Source organism: Stegastes partitus, unplaced genomic scaffold, assembly GCF_000690725.1.
Source record: "Stegastes partitus isolate 25-593 unplaced genomic scaffold, Stegastes_partitus-1.0.2 Scaffold58, whole genome shotgun sequence".
Classification (NCBI taxonomy): domain Eukaryota; kingdom Metazoa; phylum Chordata; class Actinopteri; family Pomacentridae; genus Stegastes; species Stegastes partitus.
Window position 1 is genome coordinate 927,173 of NW_007577789.1, and position 17,106 is coordinate 944,278.

A 17,106-nucleotide genomic window follows, 5' to 3' on the forward strand; every position below is an offset into this window, starting at 1 on the left:
CACACACACACTCTATTGGAGGATGGAATGGCTCTAGGCTGCTCAGCACAAATGACACATCAATACATCAGCCATGTTGTATTGGCACTGCACACAAATGCAAAAATGCACACTCACTCACTCACTCCTTATTGTGACCACATTCCATCCAGTTGTGAGTTCTTTTCAAGATATGTTTGTTACACTCTTCAGCCTTCATGTGCTGCACAGATAACAAATGGAAACAGCATTTCAGTTTTGTTTTCATGTCATTTTTTGGGTCATGTTAGCACTTAAAGTAATAAAAAGCACATAATTTTACCTCACATTTTGTTAATGACAAGCAGTATAAAGTGTGACTCACAATAGCTTATATTGTAATGCAGCCATAACTATAGTTAGAGCATGTTATGGTTATTGTGTAATTATCATGTAGAGCAGCAACTACATGTGCAACCCTGTGGGGGAAATAGGCCTGCAGATGGTGCATTCATTTCTCTTTCTTTCTTTCTTTCTTTCTTTCTTTCTTTCTTTCTTTCTTTCTTTCTTTCTTTCTTTCTTTCTTTCTTTCTTTCCTTCTGTGTTTCATGTCTTTCTTTCTTTCCACCTACTCTGAAGTAGCTGTGTCGTAGTTTTAAGTGTTGCTTGGAAATGCTCCCCGGTGCTTTTACAAGGGGAAACAGTGTGATGTTTTCGCTTGGAGAGGCTTGCTGGTATTGTAGCTGACTGTGCCCTCATTGCTCACTCACTACTTCCAACCACACACAAACGTACGCGCTGAACACACACCTTCTCCTCCTTTCCTTTGGCTGCCTTGTCGCATGCTTCCATTTATACGTCATTATGGGCATACGGTGCCCCAGTGCCACCCAGGGGCGGAGCCAAACTGGGTGGCCTGGCGTGGCCAAGGGCACCTCAGACAAATGTCAGGCGTCCCTCTGGCCACCAAACACAACCAGCAGTAAAGCCTGTCAGAGGTTCATACTCCTAGAACTAGAACTGGAGTTAAAGCCTAACTATAGTGTACATTTAATTCAGAAATCAGCAATTAAGAAAGCACGACTTAGAACAGCCGCTTCACATTTGTTGGGTTTACATCAAACAGCCTATTATATATGAGTCCTTACTTCTATATGGCAGTCCTGCCCACATGGGCGAATGATAAAAGCGGCCAAAAAAAGACCATTTGGCCGACAGCAATTAGCCATGTGGTAAAAAAATCGACAACATATCAGTTTCTGTGCCACTCCAGTGTGAGTAATGGTCACCCCTATAAAAATTGTCTGGCTCCGTCGCTGGTGCCACCCTGGAAAATTTAACCATTATTCACTCATTCTACCTTTAATTTGGCCTTGTTTGATTTTTACAGCTGCATCCCTCCTGTTTTAAGTCAGGAGTTGGGGGGCGGGGGGGTTAGGCTCAGAGACAGAATCATCAAAGGCCCTCCTACTACAGAGGAACAGGTACCAATATCACTCCAATAATGCAGCTAAATGGGACCATATTGACACAATCCAGTGGCACAAACAGCAGATTAGGCTCAGCTTTGCACGGTCGCCCCCGCGCACATGTATGTACGCACATGTATGCACAGAGCTCCCACATCAAAATGTTTGGTCATTTATTGCTCCACCAGCCACTCATTTTTCACATCTGCCATGGTCCACACATTCTCCTTCTGCCTGCCATTTTTTTTTTTCTTCTTCTTCTTTCTTTCACCAGACGATCTTTTCTCCCCATATTAGGAGCCTGTGCAGAATTTTGCATAGTTTTGCCTTTTCCCTGGATACTGTCTTTTCATCAGTGGCTGGCTTTCTTTCTGAATTGAACCAGATCAATTTACGGCCAGACAAAGATACAGCCCTCTGTGTGTGTGTTGGAGGAGGCAGTGAGAGAAATAGGACGTGTGTGCTTTATGATGGCCATCAGTGGCACACACGTCCTGTTTCCAGCTCTTTTTTGTGTGTTATCATAGCCACAAAAATCACTCCACTGTGCAGCTTTCTTTCTAGCAAAGCACACACCTGGCTCCGAATACTCGAGCTATTGTTGGCATCCATTCAGTCCTGTGCTTGTGCATGTCTTTACGTCCAATATGTGCATCCCTTTACAGAAAATGTATCTTTAAGTACAGTTTTAAGATGTATGATTTTTATCACTGCGGGCATGACTGCAAAAAAAGTAGTGTGTCTTTATTTCATGCATTATTACTCCTTCCCAGAATCCTTGCATGCAGTCAGTGTTGTTTCTTCAGACTGCATCGACAATACGGCTCAGTCTATATGCCACAAGGCACATGTGTTTGTGTGCGTCCAGGCAGACGGCAGAAAATGACTCCAGATCTCTATCTTTCTGTATTTAAGTCTAGAGTGCCCTGATTAAACACAACCACAGAACAATTTGCCTGTTGTAAGGCCCTGCGATTAAACTGCTGATTTTCAGCACCGTGTCAAGTTATTTTACCATGGCAACGCTGATTACAATGTTATCAGCATTTCCTATTTTATTATATTTTTTTCATTTTTTTTTTTTTTGTCCTGGCTCTTGAGAGAAAGTACACAAAGAATTTTTCTCTAATGGCTCTGGCTATTGTTATTTACTTGCCCTTTGAAATATTTCCCATTGCTAGATGTTAATGTCTATAAATGTCATATCTGTGTCATATCTTGTTATTTCCTTGTGACATGTAGTAATTATGAGATATCATCTTTACCTATAACACCATCTGATCTCTTGCACATGTGTTTAGAGTGCAGCAACAGCTCCTTCAGTTGCAAACAGATGTGTGTTTGTGCGATAGGCTGCATCTGTGCTCATATGTGCCCTAAAATCTTTGTTATTGCAAGCCAAGCTACAAAGCAAAGGGCTCCGTTTATGGCACGCATTTACAATTTATCAAATAAATGGGATGCCTTCATGTGGCCTGGGCCTGGCTCTCAGGCAGAGCAGAGTAGTTTTCCACTGGAATAACAGCCGCTGAACAAGCAGCCCATTGTAGCCATAGCCAGCGCCGGGACCCCCAAGGTGCGAATTAATGATTGACCCCTGATGTAATCAGGATAAATAGCTCCCCGTAAAAGAGAAAGAGATGGCGAGAGGAACAGAGAGAGAGAAAGAACAACATAAGGAGCCAGGGAGAGGAAGGCACTATCTGGCCCGCGTGTTTTTTAAGAAGCCCTCAGGGAGGCGAACCTAACATCTCTTTCTGGGTCTTTGGAGACCCAGAGCTAACACACAGCTGTTTAAAAGCAGCTCAGTGGTCAGTTGTCAGACTCTTTGCGTCTTCCTCCTCGTCCTCTTCCTGGCCCTTTTCATTATTTTCTTGCTTACTTTCCTCATCTGCAGTATTTTCTTGTCGTCACCGGTCGAACATGCTCAACTTGTCTTACAGAGGCGAGGAGGCAGAGCTTGTCTCTAGTGGCAAGTAATCTAAAAATTCCCCCGTTTTCTCTCCAGGCAACTCTTTTTTTTTTTTTATGAATTAACAAAGTTATGACTGAAAGTTGAACTTGTTTAATACCACACTGCGTTTGCCATTTCTGCCTCGCTTTACTGCTTCATGTGTCTCACAAAAGATGTTTTGTTCATTAAAATTAAGAGGGATTTTTTTTTTCTCCTTCTCCTTGTTACTCAATTATTTGACGTAGCGATCTGTGCATTTTTTTGTGCGCAGAGGCTCTTAAAGCCAAATGGTATTTAATAGATTTTCCGAGGCTGTCTCTCTGCTTGTCAAAATTGTTCTCAGTGGGTCAAGTGCCAGTGAGAGTGGGGCAGCGAAGAGAGAGAGTGAGTGAAAAAAAAGTGTTTAATAGCCTGAAAACACTTTTGATTGTGTGGAGGGAGCAGCAGATAGGGCTGAGTTATAAAACTTTAATTGATCTGTGAAAAGTGGAAGCTACTACTGGCTCACATGTTCCAATGCTTAATTGCACGCCTGGTCTGAACCCCTATGAAACAGTGATCATTAAAAAACGGGTTCTTTTCCAGTCAAATCACTGGATGACGCAAAATCAGTTATAAAAGACCGGCTTTTACTGCTTCAGCTTTATATGATAAGTTTCCCGAATCTACGTGGACGGGCTGCAGGTTTGCCAGGCACTGAAAAGCCCTTGTCGCATGCTTTCATAGTTTCACATTTCACATTTAAGACTTACATGTCAGTTAAGTTAACAGCTTTCCCAGTCCACATCTGGATAGAAACCCAAATATTTATTAAAGAACAAAAACCTGATGCACTGTACAATGAATGTGCTCTTATGCAGTTTCACTGATGGCTTTTTGGATTCTTGATTAGCTCATTCAGCCTTTTTGCAAGTTGTTTTTCTCGGTTTCCTATTTCACCTTTTTAGATACGTACAGAAACATATTTTCTGAACTCACACAGAAACAAAGCATCTGTTATTGGTATTTAACTTTCGCATCTCTACCGTTAATATTTGTTCAAATGCAACTCCACAACGTTCAAAAAAAAATAAACTTCCATGTACTAACAAACAAATTTTTAAACTGTCATGTTGCAGCTCCAGTTAAAACCTGGACAGCAATGACAGGCTTGGCAGCGGAGGCCGGCAGAGGGAGGGAGCTTGATTGGAACCACTCCTGCTGTAATTTTGGGCCTAGTTGGCCTGCTGATTGCCAGTCTCTGTGTTTAGATAGTAAAACTGCAGTGGTGCTTTGACTAAAGACACCAGCGCTGTCTAGAGAAGAAACAAAAGAGACATACATAGATGTGCTCAAGCAAACACACGCACAAACAAATATGTACAGACCAGGCCTGGATATCAAACCTCCATACTTTTTTAATTAAATTGTGCATCTGTAGCACTGAACACCGTCAGGTATCAGCACCGAGCTGGCTGCAGAAATCTGGGCACGTTTTCTTGTTGTTGTTCTTTGAAGACATTGCTTCTGACCTAAATGCACATTTTATGCTATTTTGGTGAAGCAAACTTCTTTCACATCTGCTTGTGTTCAACGTTTGAGACGTTCATCGTCTTTTCTCAATTAACCAGCAATTGCTCTTGTAGAAAAGCAGAGTTTTATTTCTTAAAAATATGATATTGGAAAACTATTATGTCAGGATTAGTACGAAAAGCCAGAAATCATTTCAGCACATGTTTAAAGACGTGACGGGAATGCACATAACGTGCCTTCAAACATCATACACAGATGCCACATGCCACCAAGATGCCCAAGTTTTTACTGCCCACAATAAATAAAGAGCACACGGAGAAATTGGACGAAACTGAAAGCCAAATGCTAAGTGCATTCACATACTTGAAGTGCTAAACATCATTTTCATTCATGTTGAAACGGTGAGATCATGCGAGAATCACTTTTGTTTTTATTCCTTCAATCTACAACGTACAGAAGAATTTGATTTGATGATGCAGCGCTGAGAGACAAGAAAAAATAGTAAAAAGAGGGCACTGAAGATGAAAAAAGTGATGTCTGAAGGAGAAACACAGCAGAATAAAATAACCACAATGAGACTATATGCAGATACACCAGTTAAGAACACAATTCTTGGACTTGACAGTAATAATAGCTGACGAGGCAAACCAGGCCAGTGATAGATAGAACCATTATTTGTAAGCAGAGTCCTGGCAGGACACAGTGACTGTGATGAAACTGAGAAGTGTCCCTATCAAGCACTTGGCCACCCAAACGCTTCTTCTCTTCGTCTGTCTGCCAGATAACCTCTGGAAAATCACAGAATTTTGTAGCTGAAGCCCATCACATTGAGTAGTATTTCTTTCCGAGGATGCCTAATTTTTTTATCATTGTGCAGTGTGGTTTTCTTACAGTGGAGATGTTTGGAGATTAAACTGTGTTTAGGTCCAAGAAATCGTTGATGTTTATTGTCCTGGTGAAGTTGGAGATAAGATTTACAGTATTTTAGGCTTCATCTCTGGTGAGGTCAGTGGTGTGGATTCAACTGAGTTTTGCTTTCCCTGCCTAAAATGTTCAGAGTAAAATCAATGAGTGTTTCCTCTGCTCATCAACAAACCTCTCTGTTTGTCTCCTAGATGACAGTGAGCCAGTGGACAGCATGTACGACACAGAGGCCAACCTCCCGGGTTTAGCAGCCGGCAGCGGAGGCGGCGCCGACAGCCCAGATGACGACGCGGAAGACGGCGTTATCAACATGTCCCCCTTGCCCTCACCGACCCCTTCCCATCCAAACAACAACCACCACCACCTGCTGCACCCCCACATCTACGCCTCCCACCACCACCACCACCTCCACAATAATAGCAGCAGCAGCAACGACCAGGACTTCACCACACCCAAGGAGGGCTCGCCCTACGAGGCGCCTGTCTACATTCCAGATGACATTCCCATTCCCAGCGAACTGGAGTTGCGGGAGTCCTCGGTGCCCGGCGCCGGCCTCGGCATATGGGCCAAGACCCGCATCGGTGCCGGCGAGAGGTTCGGTCTGCCCAACTCAAAGCATCACGGGGCCATAGGCAAAGACAGCTCCTTCGGATGGGAGGTAGGAACTACCCCGGCTTCTCTGTTTAGGGGTTGTTTATTTCTCATGTGATTTCGCTGCTGCTGTGTATCACTTTCGACCACTTACACACTGCGGCACAAACACAGTAACGTGAAATGAAGAAGCCCCGAGGAGAGCAACTGAATGAACAAGCCTCTCTTCGGTCACACATTCACATTCCCAGCCATCACTCTTGATGCTCACGAGCATCTATCTCATCACCGGCATAGATGCCCATTCCATTTGCATCCCCTGTATGAGTGGACCTCATCTTTGATCCCCGCACACACAGACGCTCACGCACAGACGTACACAATGCACTCAATCCAGAATTCCAGCAGCACAGCGATGTCAGATGGAAAAATCTGGCTGATTAGTGGAGGTATCAGCTTTTCTGGGCGTCGGTCTGAAGCGAGCACGCTCATTTGGTCACGCCATCTGATATGGAAATGGAAGAAGCGTGGCCCAATGCGGTGGCGGCATATTGAACTATTAATTTTCATTTCAACATGACATTAGAGGATATTGAAGTTGCTTCAGTAAGCTCATTAGGGGGGGAAAAAAAAGAACTCCTGGTCTCTGTCTCCCTCTCTGTCTCTGTCTCTCTTTCTCATGTGTCTAATCAGAGATGAAATATACTGGCCTGCTTTTCATTTCACTGACTCCTCGACTGTTCGTTCTTAGGGGGCCGGTCATTCGCATAGTTTCATATTACATTTGTATGTAATGAGGAATAGAGACTTGGAGAAGGTAATTATTGGAACACTGTTCTGGAAAAGGCCTGATGTGCTTGAATTGGACAAAACCGACCGATGTGCAGAGTTGCAAGATTTAGACCAACAGGCCAGAAAATTTAATGTACTTCTCGCAAATATTCTAACCGTGCATTTAAAATTTAAAAAAAAGGTGCATTTTTAAAAAGTATGCACTGCTCTCTATGCACTGTAATATGTGTATGGAATGATAGAAAAAGGATGCACATCTTATGGCAACTAAAATATCACAGCCGCACACAGCAATGTAAGTGTGTGAAGTCAGCAACCTTGTACAAGTGCAGAGTTTAAGGATGGTGGTTGTGCATTTGTAGTTATATTTTCAAAGCATGTGGAGTTTTTTTTCCCCGAGAAAAAATATCGCTTGTATAATAGTTCTGAAAAATGTGACGCATAGGAAATAATGTTCGCGATTGCCTCATTGACTACTGTTTAAAGAAATTTCGAAGGAATCCCCTCATAGTTCCAGTCTGAAGAACTTCTTTTTTTTCTCTCTCTGTTTCCTTCCCACCAGTTGTAGGAGCATGCAGGCGATTAAGGCGCACAGGCACACGCTATGTGGCAGCATGCCAGGCTGAACATTTTCCTTTTTAAAGTTCGTATTATGGCTAGCCATTTGGGGTGCAAAGGGCTTCTCCAAAAGCTACAGTCTCCCCTTTCTCTCATGTTTTCTCTCAGTTTGCTTCCTCCTTCCTTCCTAAGCTTTAGCTCTTCGGCTTGTAGGAAAAAAAAAAGGCCCCCTTTAGCTCTAAAGGGATACATCCACACATGCTCACAGAAGTGTGCTGGCATAGAGACTAACACCTCCCTCCAAAAAGGGAGAAGACTGCATATTTTTTGCACTTTTAGCATGTCTAGTTCCTTTATTTAAGGACAAATCTCATCACAAAGATCACAGAGGTAGTTGTCTGTTTATCAGTTTTAGTTTCATAAGGCTAAAGCACAATCTAGTATTTACGCCAACACAACCCAGGTTCTGCCACTGATGTTGGCACATTTTTGGCCTTCTGAGACGTTTTAGAAATACAGTTTCCAGATCAGTATGCTGCTGCTGTTATCCTGAGGTTGGTTTTGTTTCCCTTCAAGGTAAAATCTTTAGTCTTTGCCTCTCAACCTGTCAAAAAAGGAACAATTGATCCGTCCTCTCTTCTCTCTCCTCCATAATGATCGTTGGAGGACTGACTCCTGCTCAGGCTGTATTTTTTTTTTCTTAAGGTATCGTGTCTGCTTTGGGGCTGGAAACCTTCAGAGGTTCTCCTCTCCCAGACTCTTATCACAGACAGTCATAACAGTCAGCCCCGTTGATAGTCATCAACAGACTCCCCTGGGAGCCCCGTACGCCCCATTTCTTCCCCCTCTTACCATTTACTCCTCTACTCATCTACTGCCTCTGGTCTTAGACAAATAGACAGGGGAGCGAGCCACAGACGTTTGGCTAAGTAAAGAAAGCTGTTAAAAGAAACGAGAGTGTAACAAGGATTAATGAGGATGATAGAGGAAGAACAGAAGATGCAGAAAAACACATTTCTCACATGATCAGAAATGTAGGAGGCAGTTAGTGGAAATTCTGTGCATAGGAGTGTGTATTTCTTCACTCCTGTGCCAAAACAGAGGGATGTGTTATGAGAGATAATAAGTGAAGTCATCTGAGATCTCTGAGGTGTAAATGCGATCGTATCAAGCTGCGAGCTCGTACGTTACATCTCAGCCGTTCTTGGTAGGAAGTCAAAATTGGATTTAAAGCTAAGTGTAGTTATCAGTCAGTGTGCTTCTTGTCTTATGAAAGAATAAAGTATACTGATGATGTTGGGTGAATCCATTCATTGCCAAAAACAACCTTATTTTCTTCTCGACAACTGATTCATTTTAAGTTGATTGAGTTATCTAAAAAAACAACAACAGAAAAACTAATTGTTGACTGCACTGTAGGCTACAAATAACCCTGTAATTCCTAAGAACACAAAAATCACCAAAATTATAGTCGCAAGGTTTTCATCCATCAACGTTGATTTACGCCATCTGTGTTTGTACACTTGAACCCAATACAGTTAAAACACGCTGACTACATTTTTGTGGATTTTTTTTTTTTATATAACTAAGACTGGCAATAACTCATTATGTTAACTCTGCCAGCGCCGCGGTCTACCAATGAACCCAAACGACTCGACAATCACATGGTGGATGCTTTCTGGCTTATCTGAGTGAAAGTGTAGATTGGTGGAGAGAAACAGTAAGTAATAGAAAGAGAGTATGAAGCAGGCGGAGAAAGAGAAAGGCGGAAAGGAAGCCTACTGTTGTCTGTCCTGGGGCGTTGGGAACTGGAAGAGGTGTTAACTCAGACTCATTTTAGCGAGACGGACAGCTCAATCTAAGAGCTGCTTCGCTGCAGGCCATGGCCATTCTCTACTGTCTCAGACGCCCTCTCTGGGCCAGCACTGAGTCATCCATTTAAAAACCATTATGCTCCCCCTTTAGCACAACATGATAGAACGCCAGGGCCCTGAGGTCTCACACATCGCGCGTGTGTGTGTGTGTGTGTCTCGCTGGTTGTGTGTGTAGGACTGCTAACCCCTCAGGATAGGAAGGCCTGAGCAAGCAGAGTGAGACAAGGCCCACAGAGAGTCCAGTGTGGGGATCTACCTTTCAGAGTGACTGCTGCTATTATCTGGCTGCTAGATTGGCCTGGCTTGTCTATTGATAGAGACATGTCACCATACAGTGGCTGGAGGTATCGTGCTCTTCACTTATTGGCACTGAATGGATTCACTGATCTAACTCCTCTGGGCATTCAGATGGCAGGAGGTGGTGCGGTTACACATCTGTGGGTGTTTTTGGCAGAAGCACTGTGTGTGAATAGAAACAAAAACGGCACATTTGCATGTAGGAAGTGTACTAAAAAGTATTGAATCCTTTACTTAAAGCGGCTCAAGTGAAAAAGCAAAACAAAAAAAAGCAGAACTTTGACTTTGCTCTTTAGAGGAAAATCAAATCTCTATTTGTATTCTGAATATTTGTTTAAGGAAACGGTATAGCCAAGCCCTCTTGATGTGATATAATTGCCGTTTACACCTTCTCCCTGCCCTGTGACCACTGGGCGTATCTTTGCACCTCTGAATCATAGCTTTTGAAACTCCTCCAGCACCTATTAGCTTTGTCTGTTCTCTCTATCTTTTGTTTCTCCAGCTTGAGTGCTCGCTATCTCACCAGGTAGTTGATTGAAGGTCACAAATCAGGTGTTGGAGCACATTTACACCAACTGTGAGAAGAAAGTGTCACTTCCTTGTCAGTTTTCAGCAATTTAATGGCTGTTAAATGTGCAATTAGCAGTATTTGTATTCTGGTGTTATGGAATGTAAACAGACCACAGTAGAACACTTGCATATTATTGCTTTATAAGTACGTTAACGAGGGAGAGGCATTTTGATTTTTAGAGATGTGCATGGATGTAGACACTTTGGACAAGGTCAGCATTCGGCTTTCACATATAAAAACATGTATCATCGAGTCCGTGGCAGCCCTGCAGCAATGTCTGTCTGTTTGCCGCAATGGACCTTGGGATGACTTTGTTTCCAGGCAAACTTCTTTCTCTCCGTCCCTCATTCTTTTTCTGTTGACTTTTTGTGGGGTGATTTTCCATATCAGTATCATTCATCCAGTCATGTGTGGAAAGAGGCGAGAAGAATGCTAGCTCTTCTGTTTAGCCACTTATTGACTTAGTGATAGGCTAAGACGTCTGGCGGGCACTCTCATGTCGCCAAGGTCCTACGTGACAGATACACATCCAGCCATGGCATGATGTATCTCCCTTGCCCTCTGTCCGACATTAAAATCTCCGCCTTGATAGTCCGCTTGTCATTGTGATGCCATGCTTCTTTTGTTTGCGCCTTAATCGCCGAGCTAAGCTAACGTATTTGTTTTCAAACGTTCGAGAGAAGAAGTCCTGGCGCACCCTGACACTTATCTGTCCTGACCCACCTCTTGCGTCCTGAAGTGTTTGCTTGCCTTTTGTGTTTTACCCGAGGAGGGCAAATGGCCAAGTTCCTACAGTGCGAGATATCCCTATAGGGCATTCAAGGTTCAGCTTGCAACTTGTCTGATCTGTTTGCCTTTCACAGAAAGGTGTTTTTTATCTTGATGTTTGACCCATAAGGTGACTGGTACTGAACTGATAGAGCAAAAAACTCCCAGGGACTGCCAGAAGACAGTAGTCACATCAAGTAAAGGGATCGTGTGAGACAGAGAGAGAAAGAGAGCGAGAGAGAGAGAGGGAGAGAGGGAGTAAGATAACAAGAGTCGTTTCCTGCTTGATTTGACTAATGTGTTTTCCAGAGTTCTCACAATGGCAGTCATGTTCTGACGCTTCAATTATGAGTGTTGCTAAAGATCAGATTAACCATAACAAAGGAAACATTGATCCTTTATGAATTAATTTTCTTCATCAGTTGTAACATTATTTTTTAGTTAACTTTAACCCCCTGCCGTGCGGACTATTGTATGGCATGAGTGAAGCTCTTCATGTAAATGGGGTCATTATCATGTCTTTTAGTAATCAAATCACAACCATGCTCTGATGAGCATGGCCTTGAGCTGAGAGTACTTCTCCTCAGAGCCACTTAGCAGGAACAGCAGGCCTTGTTAGCTTTCCCTCACATGTACTTTTATTGGAAAGTAGATGATAATTACACATTCAGAGGTAAGTTCACCTAAATCACATACTACAGAATACTTTTTTTTCTTAGCCCTTGTAATATATAGTTATAAATTTAGTTGTGAGATATCGACCATAGCGAGACTTCTGCTGCTTCCCGGATAAATATTTTTATTGCATTATTGAAAACTTTTAAGAAATTTTGCGAAGCCTTAGCACCAAAAATGAAAGTATGTAGTTGGGATTAGTAGGAATACATGTTTTTGTGATATGGGTGAGCATTTCTTTAGAAGCTTTACTTAAAATGTGCTTTTCTTTGAGTTATTTCATATTTGTTTTAACAAGCAAAATCCACAATACTTAATACTGCACACATGTGATACAGAAAACACATTCTGGAGCTGCATGTTAACCCTTAAACATGGACATTTTGAAATTATACATTTATATATTTGCACTTACACATCTCATGATGGTTATGCGAAACCATTTGTTAACATAAGGAGTTACTTTGGCACATGTGTCTATAGTCCCACATCGTAATGAAAGGGATATCAAACCTGCGGTTTCTAATAACAGTATTGACCAACAGTATGCGGTTTTCTGTCATCATTATTTGACTTTGACAGAAACCCCAAGTTTACACATGGAGCAAAAACACCAGAGAGAGAGCGTAACACCACAAGGCCCAGGCCTGGGTGCTGTAATATCTTCCATTCACGTTCATTTTATGTAGGTTTTAAACATGCCATTAGCCAATTTAATCCAATTTTCCCAGCTTTCGGAGCACTCCAGTGGAACAGATTCCATCTAATATTAAACATATGGTCACCGTTGCCCCTAGAAACACCACAGCAGAGCGGAGCTTTTTTAGGAACCTGTTAAAGACAAGCCTCCTATGTCCCAGTGCAAACCATTGTCAATTATCTCCAATGAACATTGTAATTGATAACGAGGAAGCAGGGCAGCAAATTAAATGTCAGGTTTGATTAGAAGCCTGATGCCTTATCATTTGTTCATAACTCGTTACCAACATCTGTTAATTAGTTAATAAATTAATCTGCAGGGCTCAGATGAAAAGGTGCACAGGCTCCCGAGGAAGTACATGGGGCAAAGTCATCCATCTTTGAAGGGAGTAGAACTCGACAAATATTGTCCCTGGGATTTGGACTGTTATTATTTGGTCACTGGTTTCAGACCTCAGCCACTCCAGCCAGGCATTCTCAATGGAACCTCTTGTTTGCCTGAATAACCCCCCCACAATCTCCTCACGCATCTCCACCACAATGCCATCCTTTATTGCATGAGGTTTCTCTTTGCAGACATGCTTAAACATTAATTTAAAAACCCTCACATTGGCCCATCAGTCCTCCGTGGTGAAGCACAGGTAACTCCTGTCCAATCCTCTATTTCACTATGTGTCTAGTGAAACCCCATCGTTCATCATTGCCCTGATGAATAGTCCCATCAGTTAGGACCTCAGGGCAGAAGCAGACAATGACACTGCTCTTTGCCACAGAGGAAGATGATGACATTTGTCAAATGCTGTTTGTGGAGATACTTAAAATTATGCTCCTGTGAAGAAATACGAGCCCTCAAGAGCGAGATGTATGTTGGTTACAGATCCCCCTCTTTCTTCCATTTTCACTCGCTTTCCCTTTTCTCTCTCACTTTAAATCTCAATCCCTTGTGCTGCTTAACATTTCTGTGACTCAAGCAGGAGGTGGTGACCTATTAATCAGGTTCCCGTGGCTGTTGTGATTGCCATTTTCCATAATCAGATACACAACACGGCCCAAAAGCCTTGGCTGTCGAAATACCTATTTTTCTCAACTCCTTGCAGTTCCAGTGCTGCACTGTAAACCTCAATGCAAAAGCAGCAAGCACACGGCTGTGCCTTTTAATTACTTTTTATTAGGTGCAAAGACTAATGTTTCAGCACAGTGTGTGTCTTTGTCAGAGCAAAAAGGGAGAGAGTACAGAGGGCTCTTATAACCGTATGATTGGTTCTAGAAGTAGAAGGAGGACCCTTACTGATCGGTCATTTTATAACAAGTTAAAAAGTTCAGGTGACCTTTTTCTTCTCAGGTATTAGTTGGTGTGTCTTTACTTTACGAGGTCCAGATACATGCTGTGTGTTTATATGTGTGCATATACTGCAATAAGATTCAACACAAACACATACTGGTATATAAAGCGCACATTACCACGTGCACATACATGCACACAAACACGAAGAGACACAGGCAAGGCAGGAAAAAGACATTCTCCCGTGTTTTTCTTTCCTCCACTCAGTCATTTAGAATAACAAGGTAGACTGAGAAGCTCAGCACGATGACGACATCAGATCTAAAAACAGTGTTGAATCGTCGAAGTGTCAAACACGCCGGGATGTCTTTACTTTGGAAAGTCTCCGGAATCGCTCGAGTGATTTTCACTCATTTTCTCCACCACTGTCACTGAGAGCGAGACCTGGCGTCTTGTCTGCATGAGACAACAAGGAGGTTTTTTTTTTTTTTGTAGTGGTGTGTTAATGTGTGTGTGCCTGGGTTTGTACACACAGATGCACACATCCAATTTTCTGTTAATCGTCTTGGGCACCGGTTCACCATCCATATCATCTTAAATCAGATTCCCCCAAGAAAAACAGGCTCTTACCATGAGTTTGGCGTATTATCTTAATTTAGTATGAGATCCTGTGTCAAGATGATGAATAACAGTTTAAACAGAGACTTCCCAGACATTTTATTTATAAGATGTAATTGCCTCATTAGATCTTTTTGCATTATTCTGCACACTAGTCATTCTTTTTGACACTAGTTAAATACGAGACAGTGTATTGTATGTTGTGTATTGTAAGCCAAAAGGGCAGAGATATGGTTGTTGATTTTTTCTTTTTTCTGAATGTCATCTTGACAGGAATGAGAATGCAGGAATTTAGAACAGCTTGAAGAGAACTTTACTGTGATGCTTATTGTTTCATTTTAAACAATTTAAGCTAGAAATGTGTATGAATGAAAATCTGTGTAGTCATATGTGATTCAATCCCCTAATAGAAGACAGACAGCTGTGTGAAATAAGAGCCGTTTCTACTCGGACTTTGAATCTACTGGAAAAAGCGAGTAAGTCAGGTTGCGTCAAAATCCGATTTGTTAGGTTTGGCATGTCTTTGGAAAAATGGGCAAACAAGCATTGGAGCGAACAAATAAGTGAGCAAATAAGGACAAAACAGAGGCAACAATAACCTCACTATTAGTCTAGATGTCTAGAGAGAAAGGGAAGGTTAGAGAGGCGTACTTGATTTGCGCAAATCTCCTTAATCGTCAAAGCAGTGCACTGCAAGCTTCTCAGTCATTCTGTCCTTGATAAATGTCATATGATTGTGCTCGGTGCCACTCTTTCTGGAGAGGAGGTGAGCTGATGTCGGTGCGGCTGGTACGCGGTGGTACCCACATGCCACCTCAAAAGGGTGAAAAAAAAAAAAAGGAAAGTATTCTGCTTCTCTGAAACTCTTAGGCTCGAGGCATGTGATACAGAAGTTATGCCAAACAACAGAACAAAAGCATTGTCATACTGTGCAGCATGTGTGTGACCGTATGTGCGTTTGGAGAAATCACCCCTGTGTCAACCTGCAGATAAACATTAAATGTATAGATTGGAATTCGACAGTTGATATTTTTTAAAAAACTAGAAACCCTGGTTTATAATGAGCTCTTTATGTTGCTTTGTTTGCTGATATTTCATTGAGCCTGAGTGTTTCTGGGGACAAAGCTTGCTCCCCTCTGCTGGCCAAGAGCTCACAATGCCACTTTCTGGCGCTAAGTGCTTTTAACTTTTGTGTAACTGATGTTGTTTCTTCGTGGAGAGAAAGGCAGACATTCTACTGTAGAAAAACATACAAGTGTACAGTATAAAAGCAGGCCAGCAAACACACAAAAGCCCTCACACGGTTTGTCACACGCACTTGAAGCAAGCTACTCGAGTAGAACAAGTCAGCACTTTTCCAACCCTTCTTCCTCCTCTTCTTCTTCTTCTTCTTGCTCTCCTGTGGAGTGAGTTGCATCTGACAGGAGTTACTCCATCACTCGCTCTCTTCGCCGCCACACTTTTCATTTTCTAATTGCTTTTCAAAACCTTTTTTTTTTTACCCCTTGTTCTTGTACATTTCACGTCTTGTGTTCAGCAGTGCGCTTGTGCATCTAAACACTTGTGTCCGGCCTGATGCTTCCGGATAGCTTTCATGTGCTTTTATGACAAAAACACACAACATGTGCTTTAATTATACCAAGATCACACACTCAAATCTTTCCTTTTGTGAATCATTGATTTTTCAACCGCCTCTCTCAACCTTACGTGGCCTCTCTCTCTCTATTTCTCCTCTCCTTCCTTTCTTTTTGCTCCATCCTCCACTTTTCCTGGCCTCCGGGGTCCCAGTGCTTCTAATTCGGCCTTATCAGTGAAGTAATTTAGCTGCCACAGCTTGGGTTTCTGTCGCGCGGCGAGTGGCCCCATTGTCCGGCCCTGCTTTTGCTGAGATAAACCCTCAGATTGAACAAAGTCCGCGCTGACCTTTACAAACTCCCAAATCTCGCTGTGTACACCCCTCCGACAGAGATTCTCTCTGCCTCGAGCTCTTTTCTTTCTGTGGCGGGGCTCGGGGGCACATCAAATGGGCGGGAGACGGCGAATTGAGTGTGTGTGCATGTGTGTGTGAAAGAGCCAGAGTGTGTGGGGTCAGGGTGGATTGAGTGAGCGTGAGATGGACAGGGGAGAAGGATTAAGATGGCTGACTGACCCTGTCTATATTTCCAATGGCACTTTGGTCTAAGAGGGAGGCAGGGAAGGAAAGAGTGCACTGCAAACAAAGCATTCAAGTGTGCATTTTTCTGTCTCCTTCAGACAGCTAGAAGAGGCTTTGGTGAGCCACATTCTCTGTCCTTCCTGCCTTGTAGAAATATGATTTCTTTGATGTTAAAAAAAGTCAGATTGTGTCGTAGTTCCTCGCTGTTGATGTTCCCGAAACGGCTCATTGAGAAAATCATGACAAACGCACCACTGAACCCCGTGTCTTACCTCCATTGTTATTTATCATGTCCTTCATTCCTTGGCAGAAGGCCCGAGAGGGGTCTGTTGGGATTTTTGCTTTGACCCGCAGTGAAACTACTAGAGAAGAACGGTTGAAGCCAAGTGGTTTGGTGGGGGTGGGAGGG

General features: G+C 42.8%; 1 protein-coding gene across 5 annotated transcripts in view; it reads left to right on the forward strand.

Moving 5' to 3' along the window:
- Nucleotides 1-17,106, forward strand: part of prdm16 (PR domain containing 16) — a 177,443-nt gene that overhangs the window by 56,106 nt on the left and 104,231 nt on the right. For all 5 annotated transcript variants that reach the window (XM_008275770.1, XM_008275765.1, XM_008275767.1 and 2 more), the window contains exon 2: nucleotides 6,009-6,475. In XM_008275770.1, the coding sequence (XP_008273992.1) occupies nucleotides 6,009-6,475 (467 nt within the window). The remainder of the gene's footprint in view (nucleotides 1-6,008; nucleotides 6,476-17,106) is intronic.